This window comes from Trichomonas vaginalis, chromosome IV (assembly GCF_026262505.1).
Source record: "Trichomonas vaginalis G3 chromosome IV, whole genome shotgun sequence".
Taxonomy (NCBI): Eukaryota; Parabasalia; order Trichomonadida; family Trichomonadidae; genus Trichomonas; species Trichomonas vaginalis.
Window position 1 is genome coordinate 30077979 of NC_067206.1, and position 22874 is coordinate 30100852.

The window sequence follows — 22874 nt, forward strand, 5'->3', positions numbered from 1 at the left end:
CCATCTGAGATAGGCGCACACGCAAACTTGAATGTTTTGATAAGTGTCTGGTTGACAAAAGAAATATAAAAAAGGGAAAATGTGAAAATCTTTGATTTTGCCAGTAAATGCATACAATGGAATGTTTGATCGCAACAATTTATAGGTGCTGTCTATATGAAATGTCTTGATACTATGCGCATAAGCTTTGCCTTCAAAAGGCGCGTAATAGAAACACATATTATTGTCTGAGACTTCAAATGCAATGAGATCATCTGGAGATTCTTCTTGTACTGTCTGAACAAAGATTTGCAATGACACAACATCGTCAGGAGAATATCTAGTTTGAAGAGCATGTATTCTCTCTGCAAATCGTTTGATTGCACGTGGTTTTTGAGCGTACATCTCTGGAATGGACGGACCTGTAAGAGGAATTTCAAGATCTTTGAATGCATTTAGCTGTGCTATCGCTCTTTGATTGTCATCTGTTTGGAAGTAATGTTCTAAATATTTGCGATAAAAGACAGACGAATATTGACTTTTGTCATTTGGGGCGGAATGATCATGTTCTTCAACTATTTTGATTAGTTTGTATTTATTTTGATCCAAGATTGCAACATTAAAATGTGCAGGACATTTTGGATATTTGCAGTGGAATGAAATCTGAGATCTTTCTTTCCTGACACGTTCACCATATCCATACTGTGCTTGTATTTCTTGTTTAACTCCAAATTTACAAAGATCCATAACAGTAAAGATAGTTTCTTCTTCTAATTCCATTTGAAATTGAAATGAAAATTAAAAATTCAGAAATTTGAATAGATTTGGTCTGTAATTAAATGAGAATAGCAGTTTGTTCGTCATTGTTTGAGGCAAGAGTATTATAGGAATATTATATGATGGATTTGAGTTGCATATAAAGAGTGCAAAAGGATAAAGAGAGAAATTTTGTTAGATTAAATTATTAAATTTTAATTCTTTATTTTTTAGGATTGTTAGCTTTGTAAGATTGCTTTCTCACAAGAGAAAACAAGTATAAGGTTTAAGCTGTATGTATTAAAGTTATAAATATTTGATTTTAAAAAAAATCAAGATTTTAAACTTTAAAGGTATTAATTATGATTATCTTTCTTTAGCTTTACATGCTGTATGCTACTTTTGGAAACTGCTCTATTGTATTAGAATGTTTTTAAATTTTGCACCTAAAAATGCGTAATATTAAAAATTAAGGTATTAATTATGATTATCTTTCTTTAGCTTTACATGCTGTATGCTACTTTTGGAAACTGCTCTATTGTATTAGAATGTTTTTAAATTTTGCACCTAAAAATGCGTAATATTAAAAATTAAGGTATTAATTATGATTATCTTTCTTTAGCTTTACATGCTGTATGCTACTTTTGGAAACTGCTCTATTGTATTAGAATGTTTTTAAATTTTGCACCTAAAAATGCGTAATATTAAAAATTAAGGTATTAATTATGATTATTTTTCTTTAGCTTTACATGCTGTATGCTACTTTTGTCTTTGAGACATTCCATGATTTAAGTTAAGAAGCTTTAAAAAAAATGCAAAAAAAAATTGAATACTTTACTGGCTGGGCAAATTTGTCGCCGCCCCTTATTAGTACAGATTATTTTTTATCGGTGTCAAAAATATTCTTTATACTTTTTTTTCTCAATATCATCGAATAATACTTTTTCTACGATACTAATATATGCATGTTTTTATTTTCCAAATTTGAAAAAATTGAATGATTTTTTTCGTTATTTTTATATCGACTTTATTATGAACCCAGAAGGCCAGACCAGCAATCCAAATTCCCAATCTGTCAGTGCTGGATCTGTAAGTAGAGTGTATAAAATTATTACAACTTGGGGCTTTTTGGATGAAGGTTTCCCCATGTGGACTCAGATTTTCCAGACAACAAAGATACCTTATTTCATTTTATATCCACTAATGATGGTATATTTTGTTCAAGTACTTGGGGCATCAATTTGGCCATGGAACCCATACTGGCAGCAAGATGTAAATTTTCATTTTTCAAAATGGCAGCGGCAAATTCTATACTATCGTCGTGTTCCTATAGTTTTTAATGATTATTTGTTAGTTACTGGCATTTTTGGGATATTAAATCTTTTATCAGTTGCAATGATCCGTTCACAAATCAATTATTTCAAATTTAACCGTAAATTCATACTTTGGCTTAATTTTCCTATGAGATTATACTTTGAGGCAATCGTACTTCTGTTCATGTTACCAAATGTTGTTGTCTTAGGAGAAACATTCCTTTTACTTGCAAAAGGAAACAAAAATGTATCAGTGATAATTTCTTTCGTACTAGCATTAGGTAATGAAATATATATTTTATACTTTTACATCGTAATTCAACATTTTAACGCAATGTCACTTTTCATTAATGTTTCACCACTATTAAACTTTAACCCAACCTTTATGCAAACAGTTACTTTATCATCGCATTGCACAGTACTTTCATATTTCCTTTTTAGCCTCTTTGAGAATTGGTCATTTTTTGTCACAGTAATTTTTTGCCTTGGATGCTGTTCATTCATCGCGTACAACTTGATCAATTACCTATATATTGTTGACATTATCATTATGTCTTCTCTCATGGGTTTTGCTTTTGGTTGCACTGCAGGAAATATCATGAGTGTTATTTGTTATTTTCAGCCAAATTTGAGTTATTTAATGCCTCCTTTAATTACTATTGGTTTCTTTATGCTTGGCTTTGTTATTTCTTACATTTATTTTGTAATAAGGACAAATCAAATAGTTTCAAAACTAAATGTCGTTTTCGCAAATCAGGAACAATATTTTGATTATTATGATTCAATAGGACTAGAGGATGATGAAGATAAAGCTCAAACATACCTTAGAATAGGATTCCAACAATGCTGCCCATGTTTTTATAATTTAACATTGTTAAATTATATTCATGAAAGATTTTCCAGTGAAAAATCAAATGAATTATGTGTTTTGTTTTCAGCATTCTTTCCAAAAGAACACCGACTACAAAACAAATTTGAAAAGAAATTATTGAAAAGAAGGAAACTTAACTTCATTTCAAGATTCTTAATTTTCCAACTGGAATCAATCAAAACACAAAGACAGTTCACAGATAATATGATAATGAGAAATAAATTGATGGAAATGAAAAACTTGACAGGACAATGTGAATCACAATCAAGATTAGGTTTGGATGGCAATACCATAAACCAAAGCTACTTAGAAACTTTGGCTACTATGGCTAGTAAGACAAGGAATTTATGGAAAGAAGCGCTTCTTAATTTCCCAAATTCAATTAAAATGTGTGATGAATACTTCAGGTATTTAGTTGAAGTTGAATGCGATTTTCCCGAAGCAATCAAAATAAAACACAAAGCTCAATTGATTGAATCAGGGCAGTCTTATTCTTCTGATCATTGCTTTAAATCATTTGTCCAAGCTTTTCCGAAATATTTGACCGATAAAATCATAGATTTTGATGGGAAAATCATTGCAGGCAACTTTACAGATAAAAATTCACAAAATTATAATAGTTTTCAAGAAAATGTAAATTCTGCTACAATTCATACAAATTCATCAAATCATGCAAAGATAAAAAGCAAAAACGATACTGATGATGTTGAATTAGAGAACGAAATTGAAGAAGCAATTGGAAAATCGACAATAAAATTTGCAAAAGAAAGATTGAGTTTGCACAGAATGCTACAGCACAAAATAACTATGCCAATAAAGATGATCAAATTTGTTGCATTTGGTGTGATATTTTATATACTATTTCTAACGAATGCAGCTACATTTTTAGCTAGAAATACTGTAACAAACCATATTGAAAACATGAAAGAATTGAACTTTATTGCAAAGGCAAGATTCTACATCGCTTTATCAAGTGTTTGTATTATGACACAGTTTTTCAACCAAACAGGTTTCTTCAAGAACTACACACAGAAACTCCAAGTATATATAAATACAACTTCGGTTGAGTTGAATCCTTTCATTGATTTCATTCATGGAGATTTGCCAATGGATCTCCTCAATTTCTCCAAACTTTCAAATTCATATTTTTCAGATCTTATGCAATATTTATCAGAACAAGCGCATAACAGAAGAAATGTATACAAATACATTAGAAATTTATTGTCACAGAATGTCCCAATAAGGACCTACTACAACAGATGCATAAACTTCACTGTTTCCAATGGATCCTTGACTAACTTATATTCATTGATGTTCACAATTCATAGAACTTTGAGTAGTTATAAGAATTTCCTTGTAATCAGTCAAGACAATGATACTTGTGATTTGGCGAATAATTATGTATATTTCTATCAAGGAACTGCGAAAGTTTACCTAGATATAGCAGAATCTGTTAGAGAAGATTCGGAAAAGATCAAAAAGGCTTTCCTATATTATTCCTATTCAGCTCCAATTATTACATTTTTCATTGTGTTTTTACCCATTTGTACAATACACTTTTTGACATTGAAAGATGAAAAGAAGATCAAAAGAATTGTTCAATCGATAGATCAACAAGCAAGAAATGAAAGTAAAGAAGATCTTAGAATTCATTCTTCCAATGACGAAGTTTTGATCACGGAAACAACAGCAAAAAGTGGTGGAAGAGTTTACTTGATTTTACTCCAAGCTGGGTGGGCAATCTATTATTTAATGATTGTTTTAATTGCATGCTTTATTGTTTTGCATATTACCGATGATTTGGACAAATTGAACGACTGGAATCAATTTTCTGCAAGTCGTTTAAGTCTCAGTGCCGAATCATTAAATGCAATGATGAATGTTTTGATAATTAAAGAAATCCCAACTGCATACAAAGATGAAGATAAAATGAAGTTTTATCAACTCGCCATGCTATTTATACTTAAACTCAAGGAGGCTGAAACAAATTTGATAAGTGGAACAAATAGATCTAAATTATGTCAAGGATTTGATAAAAAATTGGATGAGCTGAATATAATTGATGCAAAGATGAATAAGAATGCATCTTCTCCACATGAGTATTATCAGTACGCAGCTATTCATCAGCAATTGGACATTTACCAGTCATACGCAAAAATAATATTAGAAGATGTAATGATGACAAATGGAACATATTCACAAGAAGATGGAGCAAATTTCCTGTTCATTGGAAACTACTTTTTGTTTAGGAATTGCTATTTGGCAAGTAACAGAATCATTGAATTGATGGACCATAAGATTGTTGAATGGAAGAGCTATTTTGGTATTTTGGCTGTTTTAGTTTTTGCCGGAATTCTTGCTTATATCATGAGTTCCATCACATATTACAACAACCGATTCAATTCGTACAAAGCTGCACTCTTCATTATCAAAAGAATCAATCCTTATACTCTCTTGAACAATATCTATTTCAATCAATTTTTCCTGAAAAATGATGAAGAATTTGATACTATTAATGGCCAGAAAATGTCTTTGGAACAGCTAATTATTACAAATGCAAATGATTCCATCATATGTACAAACATTTATGGAGTTGTTGAACAAGTAAATCAGGCAGTGACTAATTTACTCGGCTTCACCAGAGAACAAATTCTCGGCCAAGTTGTGACATCTTTATTCAGTTCTGATTGCATTGAAAAGATCGGAATGAAACTGGATCAGATGAAGAATCACCAGACATCATCATTTTTGTACGAAGATGATTATGTTGTGGTTAATAATGCATCGAAATCTCTGAACGTAAAATGTTCAATTATCGGAATGAAAAATTCGTATAATGACAACTTGAATTCATTTGTTTTCATTCTAAAAGACACAACTAAACTAGAGGAGCAAAAGAGACAAGCAGAAAATGAAAAGATGAAATCTGAGAACTTATTATATCAGATTTTACCAAGAGATATTGTACTCCAAATCAATAAAAACATCAAAGAGATATCATTCAATGTCAATAGTGCAACAATTTGCTTCATTGATATCAATAAATTCTCCGAATATACAACAAACTTGACGCCAAACAACATTATGAGCAATTTGTCTTATTACTTTTCAGTTCTTGACCAAACTCTAAAAGAATATCCATTATTGATCAAAATTAAATTAATTGGCGACATTTACATGGCAGCAGGTGGTATTTTCAATAATGATGTAGGTCCTGAAGTTCATGCAGAGCAAATGATTTTGTTCTGCTTCGATGTTTTGTACCATTTAGAAGAAATTAATAAGAAATTAGATTCAAATTTGCAAATAAGAATAGGAATCAACACTGGAGGACCACTGATTGCAGGCGTCTTAGGAACAGATAAGCCGTTATTCGATATCATTGGTGACCCAATTAACGTTGCTGCTAGGTTGCAGTCGACATCTGACGTAAATAAAGTCCATATCAGCGGGGACACATTTGAACTAGTGAAAGGGCTTAATTATGATATTACAAAACGTGGTGAAACATTCCTCAAAGGAAAAGGAAAACAAATAACTTATTACATTTCACCACCTTCCCATAAACGGAACTCTTCTGAGCTTCAAAATCAGCAAAGCCAAACTAATCAATAGATTTTATATACATATTGTTTTGTTATTAATATAAATCGAACTTTAAAAAATTATTATTCTTTTTTGTTTGATGATAAACTAATTAAATTAAACAACACATTGTGCATTTCTCGATGAAGTTGTATGAATATATACCTTCCGCTATAAATACCATATTTGAAATTTATTTAATTGTTTGCAAAGAGTTTGTACAGAAGATTGTAAATCATTTCATGAATGCATTCTTATTTTCAGTTACTTATTCAATTATTCGAATTTTCATTGAAAATGCGAACAATTTGTAAGAGTTAGCTCATCGTAAGCTAATATTGTTTCTATGTTCTGCACATAATTTAATGAAGAGATATCCAATATAAAGAATAAAGAAATTTTGAGTTAAATAAAATTCGATTTGTCACACTTTGAATAACTGTTTGATGAAAAACTGATTGAATTTGATTGAGATCTTCTTTCATTTTTCCTTTCGTGCTGAAAATGAATACGCGCCAGTTTGGAAACATGAAAGTTACATGGATTGGTGATAATGCAACCGAGAGAATACTTCCATTATCGCTGTTTAAAGATGTTCCAGAAGAAATTATCAAAGAATGTCATATTGAAAATGGAATTCAGTCTTCATTTAGCGCATTTTTAGTAGAGCTTAGCGACATTACAATTTTAATCGACACTGGATTGGGAGTCCCAGATAGTCTTCTTATTCCAAAGCTGAAACAATTAAATTACACTCCAGATGACATCAAATACATCTACATTACTCATTTCCACGGAGATCATATAGGTGGACTTATGAGAAATGGTGAACGTGTTTTTAAGAATGCCACCCTTTACATTTGCAAGGCAGAATACGATGGTTGGATGAATTATCCAGAAGAAAAGAAGGCCCAATCTGTTAAAACAACAGAAGCATATAAAGATCAGATTCATTTCTTCAATTATGGAGATGTCCTTCCTGGAGGCGTCAAAACATTAGATTGCAGCGGTCATACTCCCGGCCAAACACTTTATGAGATTGGTGGCGCCCTTTTCTGCGCTGACCTCCTTCATGGCGTGGCACTTCAGAAGAATCACCCTGAATTTTGTGCAAGTTACGACGCAAATCCGACAAACTCTGTTGCAAAAAGAAAACAATTCATTCAGTATGCCAAGGAGAACCATCTTGTTTTGTACGGATGCCATTTCCCAGATCCAGGATATATTGAATTCTAAAATATATTTATTACGAGCAAATTCTTTCATACTTTTCTCTTTATATGATAAAAATAAATAAATCATTTTTCTTCCCAAAAAAAATATGACCATAAAAATAAAAAACGCTATCCTGGGGACTCGAACCCCAAACCCTTGGATTAAAAGTCCAAAGCTCTATCCTATTGAGCTAGGAAAGCTTTACAATTATCTTAGATTATATGAATATAACATAAATTTTGATATGGTTGATGTTCAATTCATTTACCATTGATGAAACAATTATACTCAATTAAATACATTTTTTACTTCCATTATATTTATTTCAAACAATAACAACAAATCGAAAATTAAATATTCATTGCATCCTCATCATCAAATGGAGCACCGCAGCACTCTCTCTTAATCTTCTTCCAATTTACAACAATAACAATGATTGTTACAATAACGATTGCGCCAACAACAACAGTTGGAACGACAATTTCAATTGTTCTATCTCTTTTGTATTTTCCTATTAATACAATGAATGGATTGAGGCTTGTTGCGACGATTCCGTTTAAATAATTTTCAGAATTGAAAAAAGAGTAACTTATTCCGATTCTGATGCCATTCCATGATTTATCCATATCATTAATTATTCCTACAACTGGTTGCTGCAAGTTTTCTGTTTCATCTCCATTTGTATCAAAGTATTGAATAAATTGTTTTAATCCTTCTTTGATTTCGCTTGCATTGATTCCTTTGTAAGGGTAAGCATAGAAAATGCAGCTTGTCCTTGCTGTGTACAGTGTCATATTGGAATTTTGTATGTTTGATCCAATAATCAACGAATTCATGCCAATATCTGCGGCTTGGAAATCACAGTATGGATGATGGGCCGTGTTAAATACAGTTACAGTGAGCAAAGGAAAATAATTTGATTTCAACTTGATTGTAGCATCAGATTGAAACCGTATTACCCTCCCTCCATAGAAACTGGTAAACAGATTGGTTGTTCCTGTCTTGTTTACCACTTGTCCATGAAATGAAGACTGAGAAGTCTAAGAAAAGACAACAAATGTATTTTTATGGGCTATAAATTCTCTGTATTCGTTGGAAAGTTCAATGTTATACGATCCTGGTGTCAAATCGTTGTTGTAATTTTCGGAATTAAATTGTTTTTGGGAATCGCCTTGTAATGAGTTGAAAAACATGGGTGACTGGCCAGATACATGAAATGGACCGTATGTATATCGCTTTCCATCGTTCTGAAAACTACTCATGATGTAATTTATTCCGAAATCAAGAGAAGTATTATATGCTGTTTGAATAATCACTTTGGCATATGAATTAGAACCTAAGATTATGAACTCATCATCTTGAATTTGAGAAAAATTTCCATCATTGATCGAATATTGAATAATTTCGTTTTCTGAGCGATCATTAATATGGAAATTATAATTAAGCTGTATAACACTTGCTATTATTATACAGTATTTTGAGTTGTCTTTTAATTTATATTGGGTTAATTTATAAATTGGCCCTGGATTGTAATTTACGATGAATTGTACATCAGAAAATTCATTGTTAAGTATTTTTATTGTATGAAATTTGAGTGTTTCTGTGGATTTTCGTGAAATAACTGAGATTGATTTAATATTTTTATAAATTTCATAAAGATCATGATTAGAATTAAGGGTTTCGTTTTGCTAAAATTGTCACTTTTATAGCATATTTGTTTTTGGATGTTTTGCGAAACCAAAAAAAAAAAAAAAAACTATGATATACAATGTGTGTGTAAAGAAAATACTTTATTTACTAGTTAAAAAATCATTTGCTATTGATCAAGTTATTTTTTCTGGATAAGATATTATATGGATAATTGGATAGAAAATACAATTATATAATCTTGTACCTGGTTTAATTAAGCTAATTGTCATCAGAAACTTGTAATTTTTATGAATTTCAGATTTTCTTTTCATTACTGCTTTTCTTAATAGGTCAAGTTCTTATTTACGTTATAAAGTATGATATTTACAAATATCAAGTTATCATGTTTTTTGAGAAATTATGAGAAACAAACAAAAATGAAAAAGATAGGAATAGCAATGAATAGTGATGTGGGTATAGAAAATGTAAGAGATATGAATGCAAAGCAATCAGTATTTAGGATATTGACCATAGATTTCGAAAAAAAAAAATGCTGCATATTGAGCGAAAACTATGATTATATTATAAGGCTGTCATTTAAAGCATAATGAAACTATTTCCTTTTCATTTTAATCGAATAAGATAGTAAAGATTTTTGAATTAGCTAGAAACTGATGAGATGTTTTCACAAATCAGATTTTTAATCTCTATAATGCATAATTCACTCAATATCTCAATTTTGATATTGCGAGATATTTTTGCTATCGGTTTCGCAATTTTGACACAATAGCAAGAGGGTTCTATAAGCATTATTATCAACGTAGAATCTGAATATCATATCAGAAAATGTCGCAAATCTGATATTTACCCGACCAAATAGCAAAAATAATTGAATACTTTTCGCAAAAACTTTAAAAATCGATAAAAATATGAAATATAGATATTAAAGAGACTTTTTATATAATATTCATAAAGATTTTCCAAAAATATGATACCGCAAAATTAAAAAAGTGACGTCATGAGTGGAGTCAAAGGTCGAAATTGCTAGCTAAATGTTTTTTTAGCGAAATTGCGTATTGTACGTTTTTTTTCGCAAAACGAAACCCTTATTAGAATCTGTGTAAAAATAGCTTGGATTATGAAATATCAAGTAAATATCCGAATCTGTTGTATCTTCTTCGATGTTGATTATTATTTCTTCCTGGTTTGTTACTTCAACAGTATTATATCCAATAACTGACTGATAAGCATTTGAAGATGCATGTAATTTTAATAGCAATGAAATCATTGAAATCGTTGATCGGATAAACAAGAAAAAAATTTGAAATTATCTCTCTGAAAAAATTGTTTAGATCTCAAATTTCAATTAATTGAAAATTACAATTCTGGCACTTTTGATCTAAATATGATTCATTGATTCATGGTTTTTATATTGAAATCGGCTGACATGTACCATTGGGCAATAAGCGTGGTAATATGTTAATGCTAAAAGAAATAATTTTTTTATTCCAACTGCTTCTGTTTCAGAAATTCTTTATTCAAGCATTCTATTTGACAAGTTTATATTATATATCAGTACATTTTTGTATTAATCCAATTAAACGAACTCTAATATATATTGTCTGAGATTTAGACCTGGAGTAGTTCATTTTCAATATCCAAACGATATTTGGGACGAGTTTTTCAAAGAAAATAAAACATTTATCAATCACGATACAGATGATATTATATATAATAAAACTGGAAATTACTTTGTTCATGATGTGATTTTTAAAAATCTAAAATCTCAAGTAATCTTTATGGATAAAAATGATGATAACAAACTCTTTATTTATTGTGCAGCCTTCGATTCCATAAATTGTACTAGTGGGAGTGGCCTCGTCTTCCAATATGGAAATACATTGGTCGAATATAGAATTTGTGTTGTGAAACCTTTGATTTCACACTACAGTTCTTCATCAATTTTTACGACAAAATGGGGACCTTATCAAGGTGATTACAAATACATCCTTAAAGATACATCAATCAGCGAAATAAGTGATGAAGGACCTGCAATATATGAAGAAGGGGCCGAGTCCACTGTTAAAAACTGTAATTTCACAAAGGCTTTGTTATATAGGACAGATTACCGATTCGCTTATGAGATGCGTCACAGTTTCAATAATAACAATTCTATTATTTCATTTTCTACATTTGAGAACCTGACATGCTGTAGATATATTGTTTCACATAGTTCTTTCGTTGGATTATTGCATCATTTGGTTTTTAATAATAATATATATTTTATAATGATGGATTTTGATAATGGTTTAATTGATGCTTCTGATGAAACATATTTAACAATAAAAGATTGCATCATTATTAATAACCTATATAATTTCATATTTGATACTTGTTATGGTGGTGAAATTGTTGTTTTAAATTGCAATACTGATACTAGTATATCGAGTGAATCATTTGACCTTAAAATTGGGCATATTGAAACATATAATTGTTATTCAATATACAAAGCATCTATTTATTTGACTTATCTAGATATAATTAGCAAGATTGTTACCAAAAATGATAATACAATAATTCATTCAAAAATATCTATGCTTTATAATTTTAAAACGCAATATGTTACAATAATTTCATGGATTGACGATAATATTGTTGAACAAGAAGAAAGTAAAATCTATATCCAAGAAGATTCCAATTTACTCGAATTTAATCATAAAATTCGAAACTCGCAACCTATTGGAAAGCATACCCTTCATTGTAAAATTATTGATTCATATGAATTTGAAAGCAATGAAGTTAATGATACTTTTGTCTTACGAGCTGACTTAAAATTAGACATTGATGAACTTCAAAAATTGAATTATGTAAAGAACAGTAATGATAAAATTAAAATTAAAGGTAATGGAACTGCAAATTTTGAAAATTATAATATTACTATATATTTGTATATTGACAGTGCGTTAATTAAAGCAATAACACCAGAGTCACAGTATTTAATAACAAGCAAAGAAGAACAGACATTTATTTTCAGCTGTGAAATTCAAATCCCCAAAACATTAAACATCGGTCAACATTATCTGACAGCTTATGTGAATTCGTCAGACAGATCCAAATTTCAACAGATAATCAAAAGTTTTTCATATGATAAAAATTTTCCAATTTTGTTGGTAGATTTCCCATTGAAAACAGAATACAGGCATAATATAGATAGCATATTAGATGTATCATTAGAATTTTACGATTCTGATTGTGAAGGAGACATCACATTTTTCTCATGTTTCGACACATATTTTTCTTCATTTACTAGTAAAGAAACGCTCATTAAACAATGCCGTGAAATCGATAAGAATAATATCATTGATTGCAATCCACATCGAATAGAAGACATAAATATTAATATTTCTAATCAATTTTCATCTAAAATTAGTGAAGGATCTCACAACATCACAATTATTGGACTGGATGAAACTAACAAGCCATCATTCCCATCAACATTTCAATTTTTATATAAAGACAATGATCCTATATTAAAACTTAATAGAAAGCCACAAAATAAGATAGATAAAACTCAACAAAAATTCATTCCTATTGAAGTTAACATTACAAACATTGATGGTGGAAGCATTATATCTTTTTATTATACTGTAAATTCATCAGAATCAAAATTTTTATCAAATTATTCCATAAAATCATCTTCTCCAGAAGATATTATTATCCATCTTCAGTTAGATAGTAAATTTACTCCTGGTTGTTATAGAATCAATATAATTGCAATGAATGAAATGAAAAGGCTTTCTCAGCAACAATCTTTTTCGATTGAAATTATTAAGCCTTCAATTGTGGTTAAAGATCTAATGAAAGTATATAAAAAGCATAATATCTATTTTATGTTTTTTGATATTTTGTTATGTCCATTAAATTAAATTTCTCTTGCAAAAGATTATTTTTGATTCACTGTTGTTATGAATTAGAAGCAAAAATAATCATATACTAGTGAATAGCACTTTTTTGGGGAACTCATCCATAATAAAAATTTGGAAATAGTATTGCCGGCAAAAAAAAAATTTTACATAAACATTTGAATTTTTATCTGCATTCAATTCTATGCTAAAATGATATTCAGCTTTTTTGCGGTTTGGAATTTCTTGAGGCTCTCTTCGGTAGCCTTCCCAAAATTCCAAACCGCAAAAATGCAAAATCGAAAAATATATAATTTGTAGTAAAAATAATTGATAATAGAAATTAATAAAAATAAGTAAAATCGACATTTTTATTTTATTTCGATTTTTTGCATAAAATTATAAAATGTTCGATTCCCCTAAATTTGAAGTTGATTTAAAAAGTCTTATCAAGGAAGGAGATTTAGATACCATCAAGTATATTCCAGACCTTACGTATCATATATCTACTCCAACGGAAGACGGAATTAATTTCTTTCACTTTGCTTGTTTAAAAGGCCAGTATAAAATTGCAAAATATTTTAAGCATATTAATAAATACATTCATCAAATTACTGACAAATATGGTAATAATGCAGCTTTTTATGCAGCTTTATCAAATTCACACGGAGGCAAAAAGATTCTTAATTTATTCTTAAAGAAATATTCCAATGAATATATACTCCATGAAAATAACTATGGTCTAACTCTGGTTCACATATCATTCCATAGAAATCTGTTCAAAACAATTCGATTCCTAAGGAGCAAAGGACTGGCAACATTGACCTTCGATAAAAATAACCCCATCCATCAAAAGATTTCAATTGACATTGCAAACAATTACTTTGATTTAGCAAACAAATTAATTTTACAACAGAAATATAATGATTTTCACGATTTAGAGCATTTGATATATTTAAAAACAGATGTCATACAAAACGAAGTGCATTACAATTTAATTAATCAAATTGTACCAAAGATTAAAGATAAAATCAACAGTATAGTTGAAATTGTTAACAATTATGAGAAACAAAAATCCGAAATTAATAAAAATTCCAAAAATGTTCAATTAAAATGTATTGATCCAATCATTGAACATTTAAATCAATGCCATGAAGATATAAAAAGAATATTTGATTTGGAAGCAATAAATAAAATATTTGAAGAACCCATGAAAGAATTAACAAAGAAAGATTTTGATGATTTTAAAGAAACGATAGATGAATACAAACAAAAAATTGAAGATATGCTTGTATATTTTAAAGACCAAAAAGCAGAAATAATTTCTCATGAGCAAAAATGAAATGTAATACTTTAGAAAATTCAACAATTATTCATTAAACTGCTGTATTTTATTAAATATTTAAGGATGCATATGCCATCCACTAACTTGTAAAGTAAATTTTAATATAAAACAAACCAAATTTTTTTTCCTTTTTTAAATATGCCAATATTACAAAGATATCAAAAAATAGAAAGTGTGGTAAGTGATCATAAGTTCACCCTTAACAACAGAAATATTTTACAACTATAAAATAATCAAACAAAAAATATTAATTTTCTTCTGGTAATGGAGAGTTGTTTTGATCTTGATCTTTGTTTTGGTTTTCATCCACATCCAATATGACAATTTCGCCGTCTCTTATCATCTCCAAATTCATTTCATCCTCAATTCCGCGATTTCTTCTTGCTCTTTTGATGCAATGGTGGATAACAACTGCAGTGATGATGGCTGCCACTGCATAAATGAGAATGAGAACCTTTCCTACTGAGCTCGAGTGTAGAGTTGTTGAATTTGTTGAATTATCTTCACTTGTTGCACAATATGAGATGTAATCGATTGTTCTTTCATTGATAATCGAATATGAAGCTTCGATGCAGTCAACTTTTGTAAAAATATCTGGAATTTCATCTAAATTTGGAATTGAGCAATTTCTAAGTGTTAATTTTTCTCTTTCTGTAAGATAGCTGCCGCAAATATGTTTGATATTATTGTAAAAGTATGATGATTCGACAACTAATGGAGATTGGATGAAAAATAGAGTTGAATTGATTTTTAAGTTGTTAATTATAATTGAAAAGTTAAATTTTGATTGTACTGCAGTTGTCGACTGATAAAATATGTGTTGCCCTTCGCAATTATCCAAGATTGAATATTCAATAATTGTATTTCGTGGTGTTGAGAGGTAAAAACCTCCTGATTTTGATTTTGACGAGCATTTAGATATATTGCATAATGATAAATAGTTGTCAGAGCTAAGAAAATAAAAAGTACTTCCGTCTGAAATTCTTGTTTGCTTTGGACATGAAACTGCAACACACTCTGATGTTAACATGTAATCTTGATTCGACAATGTATACGATACGTGGCCATCTCCAAAAGCTAAGCAATTCGTGAAAGTATTTTTTTCTTGGCACTGATAATTGTTTGAGTAGATAGCTCCCCCATTCATATTTGATGTACAATTATCAAAAATTGTGCCTTCTATGAAAAGTTTCGATGCAATTCGTGTATCACTAATTGCTCCACCACTTTCTTTATTATTTGTATTTATAAATCTGCAGCACACTATCTCGTAATCATCCTTTTGAGCTGTTATCGCTGTTTCGAATGTAATGTAGCGAAGAGATAATAAAAAAATCATTTCAAATAAAATAATAATCAAAGTCAATTATAATAATAAATTGCCATTGAAATACACATGAAATCGATTTGTTCGAATTAAAAGCATAATGGTGTTTCTAGCATTCAATGATTTATAAATCGGAGTTATTACCTTTGTATTAAGAAAAACCTCATCTGCTGTGAAATCTAATATGAAAGTTGAATTTGCATATATGAATTCAATAAATTGATTCTAATTCTTTGAAATAAATATTAAATCATAAAGCGAAGTAAAAAATTTTCACAAATAATAACATTTCTTTAATATATCAACAACAAATTTACAAATAATCCGTTGACAACAGATTTCTCTTGAAATTGTCGTCAATTTCATCATTATAATCATTATCATACACACTATTCTTCGATGGCGATGTCGGCGCTGAAGCTGTTGCTCTGATCGTTGATTCCAAATTTGAAACTTTACTAGAAATTGTATTAAACGTCTGTCTGATTGTGTTGTACTCCTGTCCAAGTGAGTTTGCGAGTCTCCTTGCTTCAGACGCTTCGTTCTTCATCATTTCGTAGTCGGCAGAAGTCATAGAAGCAGAAAGTTGTTTTCTGAGAGCGTCGATGGTCCGACTTTGTTTGACAAGTGACTCTGTATACTGGTGGTTCTTCTCAAGGAGATCACTTTCGTATCTTCGGATTTGGTCTTCAAGTCTAGAAATTCTTTGTTTAAGCTGGATATTTTCGGATTTTAGAGTAGAAGCTTCTTGTTCTGTATACATGCTATTACGTAATTTATCCTGAGAATGTTCTAGAGCATCTGTAATTGCTTGGCATTTCAAATTTGATTTTTGAAGTTGATTCTGAAGATCATCTATGATTAAATTCTTTTCCATTATAATTGTTTCTTGGCTTTTATTGTTTTTCATGGCATTTTCTAAAGAAGATATACGGATTTGAAGATTTGAAACCATAATTGAGTTTTCTTGGTTGTTTTTGGTGGTTCGGTCTAATTCTAACTGTAGTTTTTGGCATTTCTGATAATAATTGTTGTATAAATTTTGTGATTCTGTAAGTTTATTACGATTTAGAATTTCATTTCTTTGGAAATCTTCAATTTGAGATTTATAACTTCGTATCTGCTCTGATAAAATTCGTATCGTAGAGTCCTTTTCATCTAATTTTATTTCTAATGTCTTAATATCTTGAATTTTTTGTTGATTATCAGTTTGGTAAAACTTTATTTGATCTTTTAGCTTGTTATTTTCGTTCATCAAGTTTTTAACTTCATTGTTCAAGAGATTGATCCTTTCGTTAGCGCTAATAACAATTCCTTTGTTTGTTTGTTCAAGTGAATATATATCATTCTCTAATTTTTGGCATTTACTCTTTGTTATATCGTGCTTTTGCTTTTCACTAGCCAGATTTTGTGATATAATTGAAATTGTATCTTTATGATCCATCAATTCATCATTAGCACGCCTTACTTGGTCTCTTAGATCACGATTTTCAGTTAAATAGCTCCTTATGCAGTTTGCATATATATCATCCGTATGACTATTTCTTTCCATTCAATCAAATAAATTTTTTGGCGGGATTTTTGAACTAAAAAAAAATGAAAGGGGGTAACTCATTTTTAGACCAAAAAAGTGGCACCTGAGTTTCTTGTTTTTGCTTTATCTGATCATCGAATAGGAATCGATCCACGTTATTAGTATGAAGCAATGATATACTAGGGACTAAAGAATATTAATATTGCAAAAATCCAATTATTCGATGTTCAACTCCTAATATCTTGCATTAAAGTTGATTCCTTCATTTTTTCGAAATATCACAACAGTAGAAACCTTACGTATTACCAATGATAACCAAAGTACTATTTTGGCATATCAAAATTTAAACGATTTTGAAACAACAGATTAACTAGTCATTCTGATATAGTATTATGCATACTATCAGGTGATATTACCTCAAATATCTTAGCTTAACTTTCGTTTGATTATGAGATACAGATCTAATGTTGCTTGTACTGTAGCAATAGTCACTAACTGATAGCATGATTATGATGAGAAGTCTAATTGTATGAGTTTAATACACATTTTATTCGGATTTAATATCGAAATGCGAATAACAATATATATCTTTAACCTTCCTATGAATAAAATCATGATGCTATTGATTATTTTCTGGATTTTTACCATGGCTTCTAAACATGTGAAGCAATTCCTTAGTTTGAACAAGATATATTTTTATATTACTAACAATAGCTGGCAATCTATATAGAATTTTATACTATATTTGATGGTAAATTGTGACCGATTGAAAATTTTGGAAAATATGCTTCTTTTCTATATCATTCAAAAATAATGATTTGATTTTGCTTTATAATTGACATATTTTAGTAGAAAAATTATAGAATAACAAAAATAAAAATGCATCAGCGATTTAGAACATAATAAAAATGCTTTATTCCTCTCTAATTATTAAATTTCCAAAAATTATAACCTCTTTTTTCCAAAAAAATTGAGAATCGAAAAAAACGTTTTCATTTTCTAGAAAATTCCTTAGGCTTTTTCTAAATTAGAATTTTTTTTTGAGAAATTCACTAAGGATAACTTCATTCCAGGTGTCTAAGGATGTCAATTTGGAAGAAAAGTGAGAAAATTCCTAAAATGTTAAAAATGAATTTTCCAAACGTATTTTTTTATCTCATTTTTTTGATTTTGAAAAAAATTTGGAGAGAAGAACTCTTCGTTTTTGAATTTTATCACGATGGTTTTAAAGTATATTAGACACATGTATTGGTATTATTGCATGCTAAGATCAGTCATAATGTAAACCTCTCAATTTTATTGTCGTGGGAAGTATCTCAATTCCTTCAAAAAAATTGAAAAACTATTTAATTTTAAAAATATAATACTTTTAATTAGTTAATTAATTGGAGATATTTTTTAAAAATCACTTTTGATAATGCTTTTGAGAACTTTAATTAAAAAAATATATTCAAAAATATCCAGGATATCAAGAGGGAATTGTTCCTTATGAGGTATATAGTTATGATGTATACCTCATAAGGAACAATTCCCTCCTTAAAATCGTAGACATTTTATACTTATTAATCAACCATTCAAAATCATATTCCTCTGAAAAGTTATTTTATTAAAAATTTAGAATTTTAATAAATATAGAGTTTGAATTTCATACAATACCTATATATTTTCAATAATGGAATTTGAAAACCATTCTCAAAAGTTCTCAGAAAACCTTTTTTTCATTAATTTTAAGAAATCTGAGTATTAAATTAAGTGATAAATTTGTTTGACACTACTTTAATTTTTAAATTCAAAAAATTATATGTGCTTCTTAAAATGACTCAAAAAATTTTTATTATAAAATAATATATAATATTAAAAATCCCACAACATTTTTTTACTTTACATAATCGTACTTCCTCGACGATTAATTTCCACTCAATTTCTATCGTTGACCGAACTTAGCATGCAACAGTATTACTATTTTTGTATATTTTGAGAGAAAATCCCTAAAAAGTGAGAAAATCTAAGACGGTTTGAGAAAATATATAAACTATTGAAATTTTGAATTAAACTTCTAATTTGGAAAAAAGAAATTTGGAAAGAAGAAAATTCAAAAATCGAGATTTAGACTCAGCATCAAATGGAGAACAAAATGTTTCTTCATATGAAGGAAGAAATTTTCTTGTGAAGAAATAGAGTTTTTAAAATTTTATTGTATGTAATGAAATAAACAAATATTACAATTATTTTTTGATAACAAGAAAATTCCCAATAGAAAATATTTGAGAAAAGAAAAAAAGAAAATTGAAAAATATTACTCTCCTTTATATTTCATGAGATTTTAAATTTATTCTCATAAAATTGACAATTTTATACGTTTAGATGAAAATAAGTGATTTTGGTTGAAATAGAAATTATTATTTGCTTACAGCTATCAAATAGATTTTTGCTATTTTGATTAAAATTTGTTAATCAGGTTAATAAATTTTTTCTAAATATCTTAAATATCTGGATCACTCACATATACAATGAATTGAACGATAAAAATAATACAAACTCAACTAAGTTTCCTGTCTTTCAACTAAAAAAAATTATGCAAATTAAATTAAATTGTTTATTCAAATATAAAACAAAGATGAAGTAATTACAGTTATCATAAACTTTATGAATAACTCTCTAATTGGTTCAGATTTTCGTAAAAATATTTTTATTAATATCGATAAGAATACGTTTACCTACTATCACAACATATCGATAAACAAGAGTAGAGTGATTTTTATCATCGAAAATTTTTAAAAGCTGTAAGCTGGAAGTAAAAATCTTGTTTTTTCTGAGTCAGTTGTAGAACTATTGATGTACGAGTTATCATTGTGATGTAGAAGGATGTCAATGTACTGACTGAAGGATATGAAGTGAATTGAATTTCATTGCATTTCAATTTGATCAAAATTTGTTGAAATGATATGAATGTGTCAACATCTGTATCACTCTCTTTCACTCCTTCCCTATTCTTTCGAGAACGAAGCTAGCTCAGCTTTCGCCGAGCGAATTGACACTTTTGATGCCCTAAACGTACATGCTCTCAAATTTATCGAAAAAAATTATACCACCTAAACTAGTATATTATTATTTTAAATATGACATTATCCTTAGAATCCACACTAGAATATATTTAAATCAACTTTTAAAAAAGTTCGAATCCTGCGCGTCTCACTTTTTAAATTTTCGAAAAGGAAAATTATATTCTCCTAAAATGAAAACAATTTTCCGAATTGACATCCTTAAGGTGTCCAAAACAATTGCTTTCAATCGAAAAAGCCTCGAAAATTTTAAATATTGATATCGATTTGCATCAATCACTTAATGTCGATTGTTTACAGTCAATGGTATCACATGTTAATAAATTTTAGTATATTTGAACATTCTATAAATCGTTTTTGAAACTTATCAAAATTTCGCACAATTAAACAATACTCTAACTATAATACACAGCTCTTATTACCACAATCTCATTGTAAAAAGAAATAATTAATAAAATCTAAGAACTAACAATTTATTTACTCAATTCGGAAAATATTTTTAATTATAAATCCTTATTTGTGTATATTTTATATGTAGTTGTACAAAGAAAAACGAGAAAAGTGTTAATTCAAAAATACCTGGAAATTTCGTTTTTACCCAAACTTTTTGAGGATATTGCATCATATTCTGTTGAAATAGTGATGCAATCTTAATGTAAACTCACCAATTATAAACAAGTATCTTGTGCGTTGGAAGCATATGTATGTTTTTCGAATTTCTTGGTTAATTTAGAAAATTAGATTCTGAATGATGTTAAAACAAGCATATAATTCAACAACCTATTTCCATAGGAGTTTGTATTGCTTGACAAGTGATCTGGCAATCTAAAACAATTGAGTTCCTAGCTATCACCTACAGAAAATGTTTTTGACATGTAAATTGTCAAGGTGATTCAATTTACTTTCTAAATTATCCCACACATGGATAGTGAAGCATGCACAACTATCATTGTTGGAAGCAAAATGAGTGCTGATGGATCTATGATGTACACTCGTTCGGATGATTCTTCCTCGTATAAAGCGACAAAATTAATGTATTATCCAGAAACAGATCATGGACCAGAAGAATTCGTCGCCATTGACAGCCCATTCCGTTGCAAACTTCCACCAAAAAGACTTGGTTTCAGTGCTTTAGAAAGAGCAGAATTACCATATCACTGGGGCGAAGCCGGTTTCAACAGTCTTGGTGTTAGCATGAGTGCTACAGAAACAATTTTCTCAAGTGCAGAAGTATTAAAGCATGATCCATACGTTGAATCCGGAATTGGCGAAAATTGTGTTTTCCAAATCACAATTCCATATGTTAAAACAGCCAGAGAAGGTGTTGAGAGATTGGGAGCACTTATTGAAGAGCATGGCAGCGCAGAAGGCTTCGGCATTGCTTTCATGGATTCCAAAGAAATTTGGTATCTTGAAAATGCCGGCGGACATCGTTACTTAGCCTGCAAGATCCCAGACGATGTCTATTACGTCAGCGGAAATCAAAGCAGATACAGAGTTTTCGATCCAAACGACAAAGAGAACTTTATTGCCTCAAAGGACTTAATTCCATGGGCCATGGAGAAAGGAATCCATGCACCAACAAACAGTCCATTCGATTTCCACGAATCCTATTCATTGGAGTCCCAAAAAGATAAGACTTACAATTACCCAAGAGTTTGGTATTTACAGAAGTTCTTCACTCCTTCTGTCGAAACTGACGTAAATTCAAACAAGTTCCCAATCTTCCAGAAGGCAGATAAGCCGATTTCGGTTGACGACATGAGGATTGCGATGAGATCCCATTATGATGGAACAGAACACGATCCATACTTACATGAGAATCTTAAGGAGCCATACAGGCCAGTTTCTATCTTCAGAACAATCAATACTCACATTTTGCAGATCAGACCTAATTTACCAATCGAAATTGGCTGCTTGGACTACATGGCCATGGGATTCGCCGATCTCTCCATCTACTTGCCGTTGTACCAGGGAGTCAAGTCATATCCACCTCAATACTCCGAAGGATTGAAGCACTCTACACAGGGATCCGCTTACTGGACATTCCGCAAAGTAATGACCCTCGGAATGCTCGATTACAATAAATACGCTCCAATCATCAAGAAGGCTTATAAAGAGTTGGAGGATGAGAATGACAAGAAACAGGTAGAAATGGAGGCTGAGTTCCTTCGCCTTCATAAGGAATCGCCAGAAAAGGCAACACAAATGTTGCAGGAATGGTCTGACGCAGTTCTTAACAAGGCTCTCCACCGCGCTGAAGAGTTAATCGAAGAATTGTTCACTTTAGTAACAGCTGATGTAGAAATTAAGTACAAATTCGCTGGAGCTTAAAATAATATTTTTTTTTTAATAT

At 29.8% G+C, this 22874-nt stretch overlaps 9 protein-coding genes and 1 non-coding gene across 10 annotated transcripts, besides 2 other annotated features; 5 read left to right on the forward strand and 5 right to left on the reverse strand.

Moving 5' to 3' along the window:
• Positions 1–1599: part of a mobile genetic element that runs on past the window's edge.
• On the reverse strand, positions 194–759 carry TVAGG3_0194080 (MULE transposase domain-containing protein; the record flags this gene model as incomplete). The annotated part of the gene is made up of 1 exon (XM_001313459.2): positions 194–759. A coding segment is annotated over one exon (566 nt), but the record flags the coding sequence as incomplete, so codon positions are not given.
• Positions 1577–1599: a terminal%2Cinverted (terminal inverted repeat of MuDR-5/MuDR-6/MuDR-7_TvMULE4 transposon ID:TVAGG3_0194060).
• Positions 1600–1767: 168 nt separating this feature from the next.
• TVAGG3_0194090 (guanylate cyclase protein) lies at positions 1768–6534 on the forward strand (the record flags this gene model as incomplete). Its single annotated transcript, XM_001313458.1, has 1 exon — positions 1768–6534. One exon carries the CDS (start codon positions 1768–1770, stop codon positions 6532–6534), a length of 4767 nt encoding a protein of 1588 aa, XP_001313459.1.
• A 387-nt stretch (positions 6535–6921) lies between these two features.
• Positions 6922–7802, forward strand: TVAGG3_0194100 (metallo-beta-lactamase superfamily; the record flags this gene model as incomplete). Its single annotated transcript, XM_001313457.2, has 1 exon — positions 7009–7740. The coding sequence occupies one exon, from the start codon at positions 7009–7011 to the stop codon at positions 7738–7740; it is 732 nt and encodes a 243-aa protein (XP_001313458.2).
• Positions 7803–7845: 43 nt separating this feature from the next.
• On the reverse strand, positions 7846–7919 carry TVAGG3_0194110. The gene has a single exon. It is a non-coding gene; the product is annotated as a tRNA-Lys (tRNA).
• Positions 7920–8027: 108 nt separating this feature from the next.
• TVAGG3_0194120 (uncharacterized protein) lies at positions 8028–9403 on the reverse strand (the record flags this gene model as incomplete). Its single annotated transcript, XM_001313456.1, has 1 exon — positions 8070–8513. One exon carries the CDS (start codon positions 8511–8513, stop codon positions 8070–8072), a length of 444 nt encoding a protein of 147 aa, XP_001313457.1.
• Positions 9404–11147: 1744 nt separating this feature from the next.
• Positions 11148–13274, forward strand: TVAGG3_0194130 (uncharacterized protein; the record flags this gene model as incomplete). The annotated part of the gene is made up of 1 exon (XM_001313455.1): positions 11148–13274. One exon carries the CDS (start codon positions 11148–11150, stop codon positions 13272–13274), a length of 2127 nt encoding a protein of 708 aa, XP_001313456.1.
• Positions 13275–13656: 382 nt separating this feature from the next.
• On the forward strand, positions 13657–14592 carry TVAGG3_0194140 (Ankyrin repeat family; the record flags this gene model as incomplete). Its single annotated transcript, XM_001313454.1, has 1 exon — positions 13657–14592. One exon carries the CDS (start codon positions 13657–13659, stop codon positions 14590–14592), a length of 936 nt encoding a protein of 311 aa, XP_001313455.1.
• Positions 14593–14842: 250 nt separating this feature from the next.
• Positions 14843–15934, reverse strand: TVAGG3_0194150 (pectin lyase-like family; the record flags this gene model as incomplete). The annotated part of the gene is made up of 1 exon (XM_001313453.1): positions 14843–15934. The coding sequence occupies one exon, from the start codon at positions 15932–15934 to the stop codon at positions 14843–14845; it is 1092 nt and encodes a 363-aa protein (XP_001313454.1).
• A 260-nt stretch (positions 15935–16194) lies between these two features.
• TVAGG3_0194160 (uncharacterized protein) lies at positions 16195–17474 on the reverse strand (the record flags this gene model as incomplete). Its single annotated transcript, XM_001313452.1, has 1 exon — positions 16236–17474. One exon carries the CDS (start codon positions 17472–17474, stop codon positions 16236–16238), a length of 1239 nt encoding a protein of 412 aa, XP_001313453.1.
• Positions 17475–21438: 3964 nt separating this feature from the next.
• On the forward strand, positions 21439–22872 carry TVAGG3_0194170 (Clan PB, family C69, PipD-like cysteine peptidase; the record flags this gene model as incomplete). Its single annotated transcript, XM_001313451.2, has 1 exon — positions 21440–22852. One exon carries the CDS (start codon positions 21440–21442, stop codon positions 22850–22852), a length of 1413 nt encoding a protein of 470 aa, XP_001313452.1.
• Positions 22873–22874: the final 2 nt, after the last annotated feature.